Genomic DNA, 20,458 nt, shown 5'->3' with positions numbered 1-20,458 from the left:
CCAGGAGGATCTCCTACTTCCCCATTTCTAAAGGCCATTTCTCTTTCCAAGAACATTGAGTTCATGCTCTTCACAAAGAGAATGGAGATAAAACCTTTTACAAAGAAAGGAGGGGGAAAAGCCTCATGACCTAATTAATCTCCAGAGCTTGGATCTCAACACTGAATGACAGATATTAGAAAAATCAGTTTGGAGCACTAGGAGGACAAACAAAACAAACCCCAAAATGGTTGTTATATTAAAGCAGAGGGGGTAAAGAGAACCTGCTAAAAAAGCAATGAAAAAAAACAACATTATTTCAAATACTGCACATAACAGATCTTGCAAGTATAAAATGATTCAATAATGTATGCATTTATTTTTTAAATGAATCAGATTAGTCCCATGTGTGACCTGCTGGTCCATCTGTATGTGCTGGACTTAATAAGCACGATTCTCTCTCTTGCTTCGGTTTGAAGTATGAGAGAGATAAATTTAGTTTAATTTTCAACAGATCAGCCTATCCATTTTCCAAATGGACCATCTGGATCAGCCTATTAAAATTAATTTATAACTTTGCAGAGTGAAAATTCGTTTGTTAGCTTAAATAAAGTTGCCAAAACTTTTTGTCATGTCATTGTTTTCTGACAGTTGTTTCTGTATAGTGGGGCAGAGTGTTTCCACCTCCAAATTTATCTTAATTCAATTTTGTCCTATATATTTAGATTTATAGATCAGGTGTTTATCTCCAAATAGTTAAAGCTCTAACTGAACAATATCAATCCCTGATCTTTTGGCTATTTAACAAAGCTTCCTGAACTGATTCAATTCTACTTACCACACAATTATTTTTATAAAAGAAATTTTGCCCATCCAAAAATGTTTTAACATATAGTAAATAAAAAAGTAAATAAAAAATGAGTGTCACAATTTCAACTACTTTTCCCCTAAATTAACACTGTCTACAACCTACAGAGTTAGAAGGCAGAAGTAGAAATGCTTTGGCAACACTGAGATCTGGGTTTCAAATCACTGACTTGCTAAATAAACAAGTCATTGAATCTCTCTCAGCCTCCATTTTCTTCATCTATAAAATGGAAATCATACCTAGCAACTTTACGGGGTTATTGTGAGAGTGAAGTAAAATAAGTATCAGGTTCATGGTAGGTGCTCAACAAATATTTAATCTATTCTCCTTTTTCTTAGAATAATGCCATAAATGCAAGTAAAATAATTTTTACTACTGCTGGCAATACTGTAAGAACTTGTTTTTGTTGCCAGTGAGGGATGGAAGATGTTAGAGGTTGCTACAGGCAGTGAGAAGAGCCAATATTTTGACCAAATGTTTTTGAACATTTTAATTTTTAAAAACAGAGCACCATGGAATTGAACTTTCAAAGAAAAAGTTTGAGGAGTGGGGGCACCGTGGTGAGTAAAAATTATTTTAAAGTTGTCATTAATAACGGCCTTTACTTCTAGAAAAAGCAAACAAATATTGCTTAGACTAAGAGGAGCTAACTTCATCATAGGTAGATCCCTTTTGATTATTATTTTTTTTTAGTGTATGAAAAATCTTAATAGAAAAGTAAGGTTTAAAGAGAACTATTCTACTACCTGCACTTAAGATGCACTTCAGGTTATTTTTCCTAAACAAGAAACTTTTTCTTTGATTTTGTTTTCACTACACATAAACAATTGACTGCCCTGTACTTGTATACCTAGGATATTTTTTAAATGATTGGGAAAACAATGTAACTGACTGAAATTGATGGCTAGAGCCAGACCAACTTCAGAGTACTCTTAATTTAAGCTCCAGTACTTAACGAATGGCAAATTGAGGGTTTCCTGTCTTTTATTTTGTTGTTGGTAGCTTTTTAAGTAAGACTGAATTTCATACCTGTCTAAGTGAATTCTTCTCTGGTATTATCTTCCTAGGGGGTTCGCCATTATTACAGTCTTCTCTCTCTGAGGAATTCTGTGAAAGAAAGTAAGCTTTAATTCAGTTCTCATTATCTTCAATCTTATTCTGTGGGAGTAAACTGAATTACATTTTTAATTCTGTAAGCTAGAATACCGTGTATATTTATGCATTTGTTCATTTGAAGATTTATATACATACAGACATACACTTATGTAAAGGAAAACATATGCCCATGTATATAAATAAATATATGTAGGGATCTAGGTGGAAAAGTATTTCATCTATATTTAAGCACTGCCTAGCAGATCATGTTCATTATAAGTCCAGTTTATTGTTCTTTGGCACTGGACACAAGAAAGCTCCAGTCTATACTTAGCTGATAACAGCTTAAACCAGGATTATTGCCTTCTCTTTTAAATAATTAGTTTTAAACCATACTAAATGTTTGGTCCAAGTTCTTATGTCTGGATCCTAAAAACAATTAGTTATTTCTCTTCCTCTTTTCTCTGATTTGATTTTCTTTTCTTTATTAAAAAGAGCATAGTGCTTAGTTAGCTCAAAGCAATAAAATTTATCAGTAGTTTAAGATTAGAGTCCACTCTTGCCATTATCACTTCAAATAGCAGCTAGAAGGCCCTAAAACATCAGTGAGATTTTTAAATACTTAAAAAGAGGGAAATAAACAATTCAACTGCAAGCGAATTCAGAGTTCTAAATATCAACAGAGTAAAAGCCAACCCACAAAATGGGAAAAAATTTTGCAAATCATTTACTGATAAAGGATTAACATCCAGAATATAGAGAGAAGTTGTAAAAACTCAGCAACAAAAAAACAGAACCTGATTAAAAAATGGGCAAAGGACTTGAATAGACATTTATCCAAGAAGATATACAAATGACCACCAAGCACATGAAAGGATGGTCAACATCACTAATCATTTCAGAAATGAACAGCAGAACTACAAGGTACTTCACATTCATTAGGTAGGCTACCATCAAAAACAAAAAACAGAAAATAACAGGCATTGATGAGGATGCTGAGAAATTGTAACCCTTGTGCACCTTTGGCGGGAATGTAAAATGGTACATCAGCTATGGGAAACAGTATGATTCCTCAAAGAATTAAAAAAGGAATTACTATATGATCCAACAATTCCAATTCTGGGTACATACTCAAAAAAACTGAAAGCAGAGTTTCAAAGAGATTTTTTTTTCTTTTTGCGATACGCGGGCCTCTCACTGTTGTGGCCTCTCCCGTTGCGGAGCACAGGCTCCGGACACGCAGGCTCAGCGGCCATGGCTCACAGGCCTAGCCATTCCGCGGCATGTGGGATCTTCCCGGACCGGGGCACAAACCCGCGTCCCCTGCATCGGCAGGCGGACTCTCAACCTCTGTGCCACCAGGGAAGCCCTCAAAGAGATATTTTTATGTCTGTGTTCATAGCAGCATTATCCACAACAGCGAAAACGTGTAAGCAACCCAAGTGTACACTGAGGGATGAATGGATAGGCAAAATGTGGTATATACATACAATGGAACAATCTTCAGCCTTAAAAAGGAAGGATATTCTGACACAAACCACGACATGGATGAACCTTGAAGACATTATGCTAAGTGAAATAAGCCAGTCACAAAAAGATAAATGCATTATGATTCCACTTATATAAGACACTTAGAGTGGTCAAAATCATAGAGACAGAAAGTAGAATGTTGGTTACCAGGGGCTGGGAAAAGGGAGGAATGGGGAGTTATTGTTTAATGGGTAGAGTGTTGCAGTTTTACGAGATGAAAAGAGTTATGGAGATGGATGGGGGTGATGGTTGCACAACATTATGAATGTATTTAATACCACTGAACTATACAATTTAAAATGTTAAAGGTGATAAATTTTATGTTATGTGTATTTTATCACATTAAAAAATAATTTTAAAAAATCTGGTAACACATGTAAATCACTCTCCGCAAGATAAAATACAGAAAATCCAAGTACACATTATTTGGGCTCTATTTTCCACAATTACATGTGTAATGTTAACATTTTAGAATTTGCAGCTGATTTACTCATTACATTACATATATTCATCACATTCTAACTGAGGAGTTACTTTTAGATCCAGAAATTATATCCAACATATGAGTTTATCTGAAAAACTTCATCCAAGTATGAAATCATTATTAGAATATAGGATCATAACAGTGTTTTAAATTTAGGTATTATGAATTTTTTGCTTTGTATCAAATATTATATTTTGAAAGATATTAAAGGATAAATAGCATACATATAGTATCAAAAGGCCCTCTGTGGCTAACATCTGTGTGCCTTGTGTGTCACCTTGACAGGCCAGTACATTAAGGTCCTTTTGGGCAGAAATTTTTTATGAGGTTTAACTTGATAATTTTACATTTGTAATGATCACTTTAAAGGTCAATTTTAGGGACAAAGAAGAAGAAAAAATGCTATGTTACAAGCAAGGGATAGAGGCTCAATAACTTTAGAATTCTGCTTTTACTCTCTGTTTTGGGGAAAAAAGGAACGTAGACTATCTACAAAAAAATGAAGGAGAGATATAGTTGAGTTAATGACTATAAAGCATCCCAGGGAATTCCCTGGCGGTCCAGTGGTTGGGACGCCATGCTTTCACTGCTGAGGGCCCAGGTTCCATCCCCGGTAGGGGAATTAGGAAGCCATGTGGTGTGGCCAAAAAAATTTAAAAATAAAAATAAACTAAAGTAAAATAAAATAAAATAAAGCATTCCAGATAAGGAAACTAGCAATATACGCCATTATAAGAGAATCAAAGGAAGGGAAAGGTCAACATTAAACCCATAAAATCAATTGTATATTTAACTTTTCTTAAAAAAAAAAAAGTACAGATCAAATGTTTTAAATGCTAAAATTAAATGTCTTATATAATAAAAACTTAAGCCAATATTCAATTTTAACTGTATCCAATTAAGCCAGTATTCAATTTTAAACTTATAATTTGCAAGTAACTATTTCCCAGACCATGAAGTTCTACACCCTCCTTTAAATAAAATACCATTTCAGATCACCTAAACCTGTTTAATTAAATGTAAGGTCCTATATTTCAAAATTAACTGTTTTTTGAAAATGTCATTATAATAAAGTTGGAAGCCTAATTACTTTTTGGTGGAAGTTTTTTATACTGAACACATTATAAATCACATTTTTACTCTACAGGTGCTTCGGATGGAACAAAATTGACGGCAAACTCTCTATACTAAATTACATAGTGAAAAACAGTGATCTGAACCTAAGAGGATGAGTAGTGGCTATCTAGCCCACATCAATAATTTTTTTCCTTCTGACCCTCTATTTTATCTGATTTAGATAGTAAACTATTGAGTGGGTATTATAAGAATGTCTAAGGTATTAAAAGATGAAGGGAGCTAAAGGATAATTACTACCTGAGAGCAGAACATAGAGCTGTAGAGGAGCTCCTTTCCCTTCTCCACCCCATCAGGGCAAAGGATATATATATTATATATTGTGTTGTTTTTTTTTTTTAAAGTAACTCAACATTAACAAAAAGGAAAAAGAGAAAAACATTGTTATAACTAGTTCTTTTTTGACAGATTAACCCATCATTTTTTACTTTTTTCCCAACTTCTTTCTACTCATTTTTTACTTTTACTGGACCATCCACCATGAGAAACAAATCAATACAAAAAATTCAACCCTCTTGCATAAAATAGGAGCAGGGACATTAAACAGTCATGATATCAGGAGCAAGGAGTAAGGTACCCTACTAATAGTGAAGAGGAGAGCCAGAAAGCCAGTGAATAAGAAAGTAATAGCTCTACAGTCGAGGGTGGCCGGGAATGATGAAATAGCTGTGTATACCTAACAGTCACCTCAACTGGCTCTCAAAGCCTGTGATCTCCAACATCACCCAGGAGAGCTCAGTAGCACAGATATTCCTTGTATCTTTTAACTATGATGCATCCCAATAAGCAATGTTCACAACTGTCCTGGGTCATCAAGCTACATTATGTCCAGTAAGTTCTATTTAAGGGTAACTAAAAGATGCAAGTAAGACTTATCACACAAATTAGTGGGTGACAAATAACAGGAGAGTTACATAATCTCAAAATATTTCTCCATAATATACTTAATAATTACAAAAGAAAAGAACAGTAGCCTCACAGTGGAGAGATCTGGTAGATACCACCTTAACCTTATGTGCCTCTTGATATGATATACTGAGGTCATTGATATTATTGATATTATTACTTCTGAGGTCATCCTGCTCAATACACATAACCTCAATCTGATCATGAGAAAACAACAGACTAGCCCAAATTGACGGGCATCCTATAAAATTACTAGTCTGTACTTCAAAAAATGTCAAGGTCATAAGGAACTGCTTTCAGATTAAAGAAAACTAAAGAGATGTAACTGAATGCAGTTTGTGATCTGAGGTTACTGGGGGGGAGGGGCTGAAACAAAATTGATGGTAAACTCCTCTGCACTGAATTATACAGTGAAAAATAAGTGAGCTGAGCCTAACAGGATGAGTAATAACTATCTAGCCTATATCCACAATTTTTTTCCTCCCCACCCTTTAACTGTTCTTGATGGGTAATTATTAAGTGGATATTACTGAGTGGGTATTATGACATAAGGTTTGTATAAAGGACATTATTGGAAAATATGAAACAAGTCTATGGATGAACTAATAACACTGTATCAATGTTAATTTCCTGATTGTTTCCCCCCTTTTAAAATTTACATATGGAAAAATTTATTATTTTTTGTTGTATAGTTCTGAGTTTTGACAAAAGCATAAAGCTGTGTTAACCACCACAATCAAGATGTAAAGCAGTCCCATCACCTCCCAAACCCCCCTTTCCCCAGTGATCACTGATTTGTTTTGTCTCAATAATTTTGTCTTTTCTAAAATGTCATAAAATGAATCATATAGTATGTAATTTTTTGAGTCTTTTTTCACCTAACATAATACATTCATTTGTGAGATTCATTTGTTCATTGTGTTCTTGCATATATCAGCAGTTCTTTCCTTTTCATTGGCAAGTAGTATCACTGTATGGATGTACCAAAGTTTGTTTAGACATTCAACTTCCTGATTTTGACAATTTGTACTGTCATTTTTTTTTTTAATTGAAGCAGTTGATTTACAATGTTTCAGGTGTACAGCAAAGCGATTCAGTGATACATTTATATCTACTCTTTTTTCAGATTCTTTTCTATTATAGGTTATTACAAGATATTCAATATAATTCCCTGTGCTATACAGTAGGTCCTTACTGTTTATCTATTTTATATAAAGTAGTAGTGTTAATCCCAAATTCCAAAGTTATCCCCCCCAGCACCCCCCCACACCTTTCTGCTTTGGTAACCATAAGTTTCTTTTCTATGTCTGTGAGTCTATTTCTGTTTTGTAAATAAGTTCATTTGTATCATTTGTACTGTGGTTACTTAAAAGAACTGTCCTTGGTTTCAGAAAACATACAACAGAAACATTTAGAGGTAAAAGGACATATGTCTGTAACTAACTTTCAAAGAACTCAGAAAATATAAGTAAATGGATGTTAGTATATATATGTGTGTATGTATAGAGATAAGCAAACACGGTAACATGTTAACATATGGAGAATCTGTGTGAAGAGTATAAAGGGATTCCCTGGTGGTCCAGTGGTTAAGAATCTGCCTTCCAATGCAGGGGACATGGGTTCAATCCCTGGTCAAGGAACTAAGATCCCACATGCTGCAGGGCAACTAAGCCCATGCGCTCCAGAGCCCTCATGCCACAACTAGAGAGCCTGTGTGCTACAACTACTGAGCCCATACGCCACAACTAGAGAGAAGCCCGCACGCGTCAACAAAGAGCCCACATGCCACAACTAAGACCCGATGCAGCCAAATAAATAAATATTTTTGCAAAAAAAAAAAGTATAAGGGGATTTTTGTACTATTCTTTCAACTTTTCTGTAAATCTGTCAAAATAAAAATTAACCAAACAGATGAAACCTAGAAGAAAATATGTTAAGAAATGGAAAAACAGAAGTTAGATAAATGAAAAATAACTTGAGGGAAAAAATTCCTTCAATAAAAATAAAAGTTATATTCTACCTCTTAACCCTGAGCCAACTAGAAAAACCTGACTGCCCAGAACAACTCATTCACAACACTCAGATGGAACATTTCATTATAGTAAATCATTTGCAGAATGTGTCTGTAAGTCCTGCAGTTAACAACAGTGTATAAATATTAGCATTACATGAAAATATTTCTGTAAAAGATACTATATAACTTGTTACCTTTTATATTAACTTGAATGTTTATCTCTTAACTCAGCATTCACTAGGTTAGAACTTTAAAGGGCAGAATAAAAGCCTCACTGACAACTTTGAATTTAACTTCAAACTGGAAGCATTAGAGTTATAACATCTGCAGACATGCAGATATGGTAACAGAAATTTGGGTAGGAAAAAGTCAAAGTGAAATACCGCTAAAGCCCATGCATTAGATCTCAGGGATGTATTTTGCCTAAAATGTTTCCGGAAGTAACCTGGGGGTGAATAAAAAAAAAAGGAATCACATTTTTTTTTAAAAAAACTTAAACTGTCTCAAAATCAACACATTCAAATTTATTTTTTGTTGTTGTGGGTTTTTTTTTTTTTTTTTTGCCGCACCGCACGGCATGCAGAACTTCCCAGACCAGGGATCAAACCTGCACCCCCTGGACCACTGGACCACTTAACCACTGGACCACCAGGGAAGTCCAACATATCCAAATTTAAAGCACTCTTTACCATTCCCACCCATTCTAGGCTAGCTCTTTTCTTCTCAACTTTTCTTTCTATCCCAGACCTAAATCCTCAGAGTCAATTTTTTAAAATTAATGAATTTATTTATTTTTGGCTGAGTTGGGTCTTCGTTGCTGCAGTCTGTCTCTAGTTGCGGCGAGTGGCTTCTCATTGCAGTGGTTTCTCTTGTTGCGGAACACAGGTTCTAGGTGCACAGGCTTCAGTAGTTGTGGCATGTGGGCTCAGTAGTTGTGGCTCGTGGGCTCCAGAGCACAGGCTCGGTAGTAGTGTGGCACACGGGCTTAGTTGCTCCGCTGCACGTGGGATCTTCCCGGACCAGGGCTCGAACCCGTGTCCCCTGCACTGGCAGGCAGATTCTTAACCACTGTGCCACCAGGGAAGCCCAGATTAATCTTTCTTAATCACCACTACTGCCGTGGTGGTCTTTTTTCCTCAAAAATTTTTAGTGGCTCTTTGTTTCTATGAAATTAAATATGAAGTTCTAGGCCTGGTTTTCAAGACCTTCCAGAATTTCTGCTACATTATATCAAGTTACTTCCCTCAATGTACATTTTTCTGCCCTAGTTAAGCAAGTCTCTTCACAGTCTTATAAACATGTGATTTGGTCTTGAAATTTCCATGCTAGAAGGGTCCTTAATGCTAGTCTAGAATTATAAACCAATTATTTAATCGATTTGAGTCCTACCCATTCTTAAAATGTTTCAACTGTCTTCTCTAAGAAACCATACAACTACTCCACCTTATTTTACTGGAAATGCCCTAACATTTTTATTTGGTCCACACAATTTGGCACTTAAATAGATGAATGTTTTGCATGTTACTCTCAACTACCCAATAAGACTGTAAGCTTATTGGGCAGTCTTTGTGGCTCCCTCTACCTCCCAACACATTACATAATATACAGATAATAAGGGCTTAATAAATAATTGGAACCTTACACCCACACCATCCAGCTAGCTTTAAAAATGGTTTTCATGGGGCTTCCCTGGTGGCGCAGTGGTTAAGAATCTGCCTGCCAGGGCTTCCCTGGTGGCGCAGTGGTTGAGAGTCCGCCTGCCGATGCAGGGGACACGGGTTCGTGCCCCGGTCCGGGAAGATTCCACATGCCGTGGAGTGGCTGGGCCCGTGAGCCATGGCCACTGAGCCTGCGCGTCCGGAGCCTGTGCTCCACGACGGGAGAGGCCACAACAGTGAGAGGCCTGCGTACCGCACACATACACACAGAATCTGCCTGCCAATGCAGGGGACAAGGGTTCGAGCCCTGGTCCAGGAAGATCCCACATGCTGCAGAGCAACTAAGCCCGTGTGCCATAACTACTGAGCCTGTGCTCTAGAGCCCGCGAGCCACAACTACTGAGCCCACGTGCCACAACTACTGAAGCCCACGTGCCTAGAACCCATGCTCTGCAACAAGAGAAGTCACCGCAATGAGAAGCCCACACACCGCAACGAAGAACCAAAGCAGCCAAAAATAAATAAAATAAATAAATTAAAAAAAAAAAGGTTTTCATAGCAGAGAAACTTCAGTGATAGCCCAACTACAGTCCTATCATCCCACCACTTTACTTATTCATTTATTTATTTATTTGGCCATGCCACGTGGGCACGTGGGATCCTGGTTCCCTGACCAGGGATCAAACCTGTGCCCCCTGCATTGAGAGCGTGGAGTCCTAACCACTGGACCACCAGGGAAGTCCCCATCCCAAAACTTTAATGCCAGTATAATTTACAGGAGGAGTTTGCCAGCTCCTGCTCTAAATAAAGTTTCTACAAATAATGTTTTATTGAAAGTTAGCCACCCTTGTTCATTATCTTGTCTGTGGCTGCTTTCACACTACAATGGCAGAGGTGAGTAGTCAGGACAGAGGTCCTATGGCCCACAAAACCTCAAATGTTTATTATCTGGTCCTTTACAAATAAAGTTTGCCAACCCTTCATTAACAAGGAAATGTTCTTCTGTTGATAAGCAAAGCACTCCTAACTTTTCAGATGTTTATGGTGGGAGCAATATTCTCCACAACCTAGTAAGTGGCTTATTTACTGTTTTCAGTTATCTATTAGAACACACAACTCCTGGTGACATGGATAATTAAGAGTTGATTATATAATCAAATAAAAAACTAAACTAATTTACACAGTGATGAAAAGTCAAGCCACTCATAATGACTTATAATAATCTTTGAGTAAGCATCTTGCTCAAGGTTGGATGGTGCAACAGAGCCTGAGCCTGTTTGAATAGACATCTGTTAAAAATAAAATTACCAGCTCTAAAACTAGAAGTAACATTTTCCACCTATGCCACATTCTTCACTGGGAGAATTCAATGGTCTCTGTAACAGGAAAATTGTATCATTTTAGCAAAGCAGGTAAATCGTGGTGAATTAAAATTATGATTTTGAATTACTTGTTCATCATCATGTAAAATGACAACCCATGTAAAGAGAAAAATCTTGAGACCAATTTCCATAGCTAGTTGCAAACATCATAACATGGGCTTGACCTGTAAATTACTAATTGGATTAATATTTTTCCCATTACCTTATTACATGATTTGGAGCTAATTATATCCTCAAAATATGTATGATTTGTAATTTTCAAAAACAAGACCAGGGCTTCCCTTGTGGCACAATGGTTGAGAGTCCGCCTGCCGTTGCAGGGGACACGGGTTCATGCCCCGGTCCGGGAAGATCCCACATGCTGCAGAGCGGCTGGGCCCGTGAGCCATGGCCGCTGAGCCTGCGCGTCCGGAGCCTGTGCTCCGCAACGGGAGAGGCCACAACAGTGAAAGGCCCGCGTACCGCAAAAAAACAAGTCCAATTATTCTTCTACAAGGTTAAAAGATGATTTAGCTACATAAATAAAAATCATTCAAACTCTTCAATGAAAAAGACAAAACACTGTGTGTGGCAGGGGGGTAGTGTATGCGTTGTGTGTTTAAGCAAATTTTAATTAATTCTTCTAGGATACAATGGAGAAAACTTAGGTCATTTAAGTTCAGAAGCTGACTGAAGAATCCTATTCAAGTACCAGTTTTATTTTAGGGAGGGCCTCAAGTGTCCTCATAAGATAATATTCTCTAGCATGTTTTCATGCACATTGCTTCTCCAGCACGTTTTATCATTTGACATATTCTATTAAACCACAGCCACATCAAAGCCTCCCTATACTGCTCACCTTCAACAAGATCCACTAGTTAAACCTTTCAAGAAGTGATATTTTCTAGTAATAACACCAATTCAAGCACAGTGCTAGGAACCGGAGAGAATGGAAAGCACTCTCTGGGACAACCAAACACAGAACTTCCATTAGTACTGCCTTACTCCCTTATGACAAAAGTCCAAAAAACGCCAAGTAGGTTTTTCCCTCTGCTACACTGTCCAACACTAATTACAAAACACAGATGCAGCCTTTCTCAAGATGCAAAGGGATTGTGTATATTTGCAAAGAACAACTATTTTTTATGCTTGCAAATTCTTAATCCTGTTTGGAGCTGTCAGTGGGGGTTAATGGAAGCCTTGGATAGGAGAATTCCAATCTGGTTGGCAGATGGATAGGTTGGTTATAGCTGCATAACTATGTCTTGCCTGCAGGCACAATTCAAAACACTGTTAAAGCAATATAAAGTCTCTGTCAAGCTGAACCATTTGGATCAGTGGCAAGGAGAAATAATAATAAAAAGAAGTTGATTTCTGGGCCTTGTACATTTATGCTAGTATGCAGAAGCTGATTAATTGTCATAGTGTGCTGGTCTTCTATACCTCAGATTTCTACTTCTGGAGTAGATTTTGCATGCTAATATAATCATTCTCCCTCTTGAGACATTAGCAAATAATCAAATGAAAAACAGGATCATAATTTACTGAGATTCGAGCAATTCTCTATGCAAATTTGACTTGTTATTGCTGCTGCCTCGTTAATCTGAATGCCTTTGACAAACTCCTTTGATTTATGAACTTGTGACAACTCCAATGTGTATATATTTTGCTAGATTGACATTATCATTAAGAGTGGGTGGACTGAGCTCACATGAATGGCTGATTTTATTCGCTGGTGTCTGCTGCTCAACAGCTGAGCATCTCCTCCTCACAAAGCCCCTGAGCGTCAGGCTCTTTCCATCTTCCCATCCATTCATCATCTCGATGTTAATTGGCCCAGGCTTTAAGCAAATTTTCAACACGATTTAAAGGCACGATGACACTGATTACTGACCCTCTGCCATACGGTGCCTATTGATTAACCTGACAGAGATGATGAGCTTGAGGGAAACTAGGTGTGTGGGGACCTCAAGAGGAAAAATATATTGTCTATGCAGGCAAACACTTGTCATTACCCCACAAGCCAGAATTTGCACAGCAGACATTCTTAAAACACACTACTGCTTTAACACCTATAGCTAATGCAAAAAGTGCTTTCTGTATTCAGATATTACAGATATGTCATGTCAAAGTGCATGACACATTCAGTATTTAGAAGAACTCCCCAGATAGATGGCTGCCTTTCAACCAATTATGCTTGTGTTGGCTGATGTATGTATTTTAGGTTAAATGCAAGGAAAGTGCTGGGTGGCCTAGCAATGCTGTATTACATCAGAAAAGAATCAGAACAGGAAAACAAACCTAAAAATAGGTAGAGGAAGGAAGAAAGGAAGGAGTAAAATTGCTGCCATTCCACCACTACTACAATAAGCTGCCATTCTATCACTATTACAATAAGAGGTACTCTTAAAAAGGAAGAGAACCACCTGATTTTACAAATTTTATTTTCTATTCTTTAGATACTGCTACCTGATTCCAACGTCAAACTATTTCTGGCATAGAAATTACCAATAACTGAATATTTTAAAATAAAACTAAATAATACTTAAGTCTAACAAACATTCCCCTTAGATTCTTGCTTGCCAGTTTCCAACAACTGCTGCACAAACTGCTGTACTTAGGGAAATTGTGCAGAATATTTGAAGTTAAGCTTCATGAGAAAACTAAATGCTTCATTATTTGAGAAAAAATATTAAAGTTCATAATGAATAGTTACTGAGCACACACATTAATGACAAACAAAAATATGTTTTAAGATGTGCAAATTTACAAAAGCAAAGTCATGCAGCACACTATCAGGGATCAGACAAAAACCATCTTTAGATAGAGAAGGTTCTTATTTAAAACAAAGCTAACAAAATATGTTCCCTCTGGCCACACACATCACCTTGTTTACTTACGAGTCCTGGGGGGACTGCCAATATACAATTTTAAACACGGAGATTTTGGAGCAGCTCTAACAGTTCTTTCAAAGCTAAAATAATAGAAAACTGAACAACAGCCCGGCTGTAGTCCTATTACAGTGACATGGGCTGTTAATGTAAGAGATCAAATGTTTTTCAAGTCAAACAGCATTGGTTCCTGTTATACTGGAACATGCAGCTTACTCCCTAAAAGCCTGCCTCCTGCTCTTTTAAGATAAACAAGCTCAACTAAGCACTGAGATACTCTGATAAGAAGGATGGAAGAGTCGAACAGCACCAGGGAGTGACAAGGCAAGGACATGAAGGAGCAGAGCTGCTTTTGTTAACTTTCAAGTTATAGAATGTATCATAATACAGCATTTTAATATTTCACTATTAAAAACATAGCTAGCATAGGAGGAGAGATTTCTATCAATAAATATGCGAAACAGGAAAAAAAACTAAAATAATGCTCTGTTTTGTGAACAGGAGAGGTATTATTACACAGCTGTCTGAACACATTCAGCTTTGTGACTTCTTAATCAAAGGTTTGAACATTAACTTAGCAATGACTATAAGTACTACATAAAAGAGCTTGTAATTATGTTAAGATGCTCCACATCAGAAGTGAGAGTCCAATTTAATTCTAAAGGTTTTTTTGACTCTTAAGGCCTGATTTAAAAACAAACAGAAAAACTTCATACCTTGCCTTTTTTTTTTCCTTTTATTCTGCTTAACAACCCAACGCAGTCACCAAACTACATCTATTTATAACAATGTGGCTTAATATTTTTTAAATCCCAGTAGGCTTGCAAAGAGGGCATTTATATACTACTGTGGGTTGTTTGTTTTTTCTTGACAGAACCAAGATGACTATCATTCATTCAGAAAAAAATGTGTTTCATACGTATGCTTTCACTGTTTAAAATACAATGAAAATGCACAGAGTAGCTAAACAAGCACAGTAAAATGAATAAAGGTTCACCAGGAGGATTTGGGATAGAAAGACATACATAATAAAAAAAACCAATCTCACTTATCACAGTGAACAAAAGTATAAATAGTTTAATTTACTTCTCTTACCTTTAAATCTACATGAATCTAAAATAATTTTTTTTCCTTTTCAAGATAGAACCTTTATGCTTACATGTTTAGGACAGACCCTTTCATGCCACAATTTTCTTTGCTGCCATATTTACACAATATTTCATCCAGTGATCCTATGCATATAGTTCTATGTGAATTAAGAGGCAAACATTTGCTTCTACTAATAAGGACATCTGGTTATTTTTGTAACTCAGAGACATCTGCTTTCAGTAGATCTTTTTGATTTCTCAAAATGGGGTTGAGAACTATAGAACCCTTAGGAGGTATGCCAAAATCCGTTCTCTCTGCAGAATAGTTATTTCTGTCATTCCTGTTCCTGAATTTTTTCTGCTAAATGACTTTCATCACACCTTGGATATCTTCCCTGCTTTAGTGCTCCCATTTTATTACAATTCAACAATACTGAGGAAGAAATTTAGGGCTCCTTTACAGTTGATAAACTTATCCCCAAATCTATCCATTTGGAATGAAAATAAAACCATCTCAAGTAAATAAGTAAATTTGTGGAAATCGGATTGGGTTAGGTTAAGATTTGTATTTCGGTGTATATTTCTATTACGCACTATCCCTTATTTAATCACTCTCCTTCTTCCTTATTATTATTAAGAAATTATTCTTCTGTGGGCTTATTATCCTGTGGACATTTCCACTAATTATACGAAGTCTTAATGAATTTTCAGGTCTTTAAAATTACAAATACCATCTCCACTCATTTACTTATATAGATTTTTGGTTTCCAAGGGTGAATAACACAGTCCAACACAGGTCTTGAAGGGTATGCCTTAAAGAATAGCAACTTACCGATAAGAAATCAAACATCACACTTTGCTTTATGGTCCTTGCTTTCCTCTTAAAGTGCCAACTAGACAAATTATACTCCTTATTCAGGATACTTGAGTTTAAGCTCTAACTTTTGCTTTTAGTGTAAATTCTGCTTTCTCATTTTCTGCTCATCTCCACTACAGATATTTTAAAATACATATATACAGGGCTTCCCTGGTGGCACAGTGGTTGAGAGTCTGCCTGCCGATGCAGGGGACGTGGGTTCGTGCCCCGGTCTGGGAGGATCCCACATGCCGCGGAGCGGCTGGGCCCGTGAGCCATGGCCACTAAGCCTGCGCGTCCGGAGCCTGTGCTCCACAACGGGAGAGGCCACAGCGGTGAGAGGCCCGCGTACCGCAAAAAAAAATAAAAAATATATGTATTTATATATAATGAGGGAAAATATGTTTTTAAACAGAAAACAACTAATATAATTCACACTGACTACATCCTCACAGGTCTCTAAGTAGCCAGATACCAAGGTAGTACTGGCCTAAAGGATTTAAAATTTAAGTGAGAAGGCTTCCATTTCTGAAGGGTCAAAGGTTATAAACATCAATTCATGTCATCAGTTTTTCATTTGTACCAAACAACAAAATTTTTAAAAAAAGAAAAACAGATCAACTTTGAGTTCTACCAAGAGTGGTCTGATAAATTTATTTGGAAAGATAGCTAATTTTACTACCCCAGGGACAAACAACCTTGTAGGGTTGTTGTTGTTAACAATGCTCTTTGATGTGTAAGTAACAAATTTAAAAAGATTTTTTTCTCCAATAGATTATTTTTTCTATAACAATGCAAATGGTCTCTACTTAAAGGATATGTTTGTACATTATTCTAACAAAATTATTTCTCTTAAGCCTGTGGTTTTAAATTATTGGACCACTAGAGAATATGGTAATCTTCCATTTTGCTAAGTATATAGAATTTTGTTTGTACATTTCCAACAAACCCTATAAATAGTTTGATTGTGATGTCATTCCTTTTCACGCCATAACTGTTCTTAATCTAAAGAATCACAAGAAACCCACATTATTTTCTTTTCTCAGAATTACTCAATAAGTCACTATAATTATAAAAAGCAAAAGTTTCACTATCATTTAGCAGGAGTAAAGAATTTTCTTTAGAAATATTAATGATCCTTTATTGATTAAAGAAAAAAAGGTCAGAAACATTCATCTAAATGTTGCAGAATTATTCCATCTTGGATCAGCATCTCAATTTTAGAGTGGCTGTTTTTAATTAGATAATCATTTAAGCATGATTTTTTTTTATTGAAGTGTAGTTGAGTTACAATGTGTTAGTTTCACATGTAAAGTTATGCAGATATAGCTACATATATATATATATATTCTTTTTCAGATTATTTTCCATTATAGGTTATTATAAGATATTATAGTTCCCTGTGCTATACAGTAGATCCTTGTCTATTTTATATATAGTAGTATGTATCTGTTAATCCCAAACTCCTAATTTATCACACCCCCTTTCTGCTTTGGTAACTGTAAGTTTGCTTTCTATATCTGTGAGTCTACTTCTGTTTTGTAAATAAGTTCATCTGCACCATTTTTTTTAGATTCCACATATAAGCATGATTATTTAAGTTTATTTAGTTGAATAAATAATGATTAACCAATTCAGATTGGGCTGATTTAATCAATGATCTCTTTAAAAAAATCTGTTATTAGTATTGTCAATGCTATTATGTTGAGTTATGGAATGAAAAAAATCACTAACTTCAGAGTTTGATAATGAATGATTGGTTTGAGAGATATCAAACATTAGTTTTAATACCACAGTACTTGTTCTTTGCAGTACAGAACCTGTGAATACCATAATGGCCAACTTTGGTATTAAAGTTTGTTTGCCACAATTCCCTCTTGTGGAAACCGATATACCTCGTGCTTCTGCATACAAGGAAGGAACGGTAGACTTCAAAACCAGCTGCCTATCACTGACTGCTGTACAAAGGATATTCTGGGTAGTGGTTGGTAAAGAAAGCACAGCCATTTCTAAATGCCAGTAGCGCCCAGCATCTCCTTTCCTTTTGAGTGGAATAAAGTCTGCAAGCACTGACTGGTGGGTCATTCGACCCACGGGGGCCTGGAAAGCTTTCAAGAATAACAGAGGTCATGTAATTGCCAAAAGAGCATTAGCCACTCAATCATAATGGATAATTAAATGACCTACATGATTCCTGAAATAGCTGCTCTATATTTCGTCTATTACTTATGTCCCTCAAGATAAGCTACTCCTCTGGTCTGCCTTGACCTGCAAAAGTCCAAAATGCACCTGAAAACTAGCTACATGCTTCTGTTGCTTTGTAAATCCACACCCCCCACACACACAAGTAGTCATGCCCCAGACTATGCTTTCAAGAGGACACACACACAAAAATCAATCTTGTATCCTTCTCCCTATTGTGCTCTCTGGAATACAAATGGCTAAAGCAAAGAAAAAAAATTAGTAAATTCCTGGCTTAGATCTTTGGGGGATAAAAGGAAGAAGCATAGAACTACAAAAAAGGAAAGTCATGACAAAAATTTTTTTAAGTTTTGCTCATATGCCTCCAAAGAATTTTACATTGATTATAAAGCTAGTAAGGAATGTTTTGTGGGTAGCAAGTCATTAAAACTCCAGTTGCCTGAATTGCATTTTTGATATGTGGGCTATTAGAATCTTTCCTGGCCTAGATTTTAGTTCATACAGAAAGCAAACTGCTTCTGAACAAAATAAAATATACATGGAACCAACTGTTTTATAATAGCAGTAGCAAAGGGAGCAAGAATCTATATGCTTCACATTTTCATCTCTTTAAATAGTTCGACAATCTCACTATAATATTTGATTAGAAATACAACCAAATAGAAGCCAGCTGCATGAAATGGCAAAAATGTACTGGAGAATATGCTTCTGTAGGAGAAAAAGGTCTGCCTGTGGCCCTAGAGGTAGGGGCATATCAAGCAAACACTGCAGAAAGAGGCAAGAGACAAGTAACCAAAGACAACTCCACAATAATGGCAAGGGACAAGGGATGTGAGGGACAAAAGAGCTCACATTTAGAATACCTTGGAGGCTACTACAATTTTTCTGTTCCACAGGAAATTATGTAGCTTGAGGCTACTGACTACCCTGGTCTCTTACTAGTACATGAATGGCTTATTAAACCTAGAACATATCTGTTTTAGTTAACTTCTGGGCAGGGGGGGTTAGAGGGGGAGAAGAGAACAAAATGTACTTAAATGCTGAATTTTTTCTCCAGGCTGAATGCCTTTCATCCAATAAGACATTCAAAGCAGTGACCCAGCAAATAGATTGAAAAAGCAATCTTCCGTCCCAGTGCCACATTATCATTCCTATTCACTATTCTCCATGAGATATCTCAATCAGCTGTGTGTAAGTGACAACGCAGCCCATTGCTGGGTTAATTAAACATTTGACTTTAACACCCTCCCCATCATTAAGCAAATAAAAACAGATAATTCAAACTGCACTTCATCCTCAGGGTACAAAACACACATGTCAAAATTAAGAGAGTCCAAGGCCTCTGGGGAATTCTGTTGGGGCTATAATCAGTTTAAATCTTATCTGGTTTATCAATTATTCTATTGATTAAACCAAAGTGGTTATACACAACTCCTCTGCCACATGGGATTGATGTCAGCAGAGCAAGAAAATAACTCCAGGAGGTTCCAAACTGATTTAAAAAGAGACCAACAGACAGACCAATAATAGTCGATTATTACATACCAGTGATCCATATACTGAAGAGTTGATTCTTAGTTTCAGGCGGGTGAAGTGAACTGTTTCCAATAACTATATCCCCCTGCTACACCTTAGCACTGGCTTGAGTAAATCCATGTCTTGGAAGATCAACATATTTTCCACTGATTTAAACAGAAGCTAGCATGCTCAGCGGTTGAAATATTTTATAAATACAGACCCTAAACTGTAACAGAGAATTTCAAACAAGGACAACTAAATTTTTTTCTTATCTCACCTGTCTGCACATGACCACGAACATACAGGGATGAAAGGGGACATACCTGAGAATTGATTCTCCTAAAAATATGTTATCACCCAGCTATTACAGTGTCCTAAAACACCAAATTCTTGAAAATCAGAATCTAAGAAATCAGAGACCTTACCACAGATACAGAGTTGTGACTCCTTTTATTAATTCCAAGGGCAAACGTCTTTAAAGCCATTATAACAATGAATGTATAGAGGTGTATCTGCAAACAAAATGTTTTGTCTTTTTTAAAAATTTAATTAATTAATTTATTTACTTTTAGCTGCGTTGGGTCTTTTGTTGCTGCACGTGGGCTTTCTCTAGTTGCCGTGAGCGGGGGCTACTCTTCTTTGTGGTGCATGGTTTTCTCATTGTGGTGGCTTCTCCTGTTGTGGAGCACAGGCTCTAGGTGTGTGGGCTTCAGTAGTTGTGTCACGTGGGTTCAGTAGTTGTGGCTCACGGGCTCTAGAGCACAGGCTCAGTAGTTGTGACACACGGGCTCAGTTGCTCCACGGCATGTGGGATCTTCCCGGACCAGGGCTCGAACCCGTATCCCCTGCATTGGCAGACAAATTCTTAACCACT

General features: G+C 36.7%; 1 protein-coding gene across 14 annotated transcripts in view; it reads right to left on the bottom strand.

Annotated features, from left to right (window-relative positions):
* The window catches only part of BTRC (beta-transducin repeat containing E3 ubiquitin protein ligase), a 184,464-nt gene that overhangs the window by 84,033 nt on the left and 79,973 nt on the right, over positions 1–20,458 (bottom strand). For 6 of the 14 annotated variants that reach the window (XM_004268474.3, XM_004268475.3, XM_049696935.1 and 3 more), the window contains one exon: positions 1,877–1,954. The exons of 5 other annotated variants lie outside the window; for them this stretch is intronic. In XM_004268474.3, the coding sequence (XP_004268522.2) occupies positions 1,877–1,954 (78 nt within the window). Of the gene's footprint in view, positions 1–1,876; positions 1,955–20,009; positions 20,097–20,458 lie in introns of all 14 variants that reach the window. 3 more of the 14 variants (XR_004482645.2, XM_033425813.2, XM_033425814.2) reach the window with 1 other exon arrangement.

Source organism: Orcinus orca, chromosome 14 (assembly GCF_937001465.1).
Source record: "Orcinus orca chromosome 14, mOrcOrc1.1, whole genome shotgun sequence".
Lineage (NCBI taxonomy): Eukaryota > Metazoa > Chordata > Mammalia > Artiodactyla > Delphinidae > Orcinus > Orcinus orca.
Note: the sequence above shows the minus strand (reverse complement) of the source record. Positions and strands in the feature narration are given on the sequence as shown.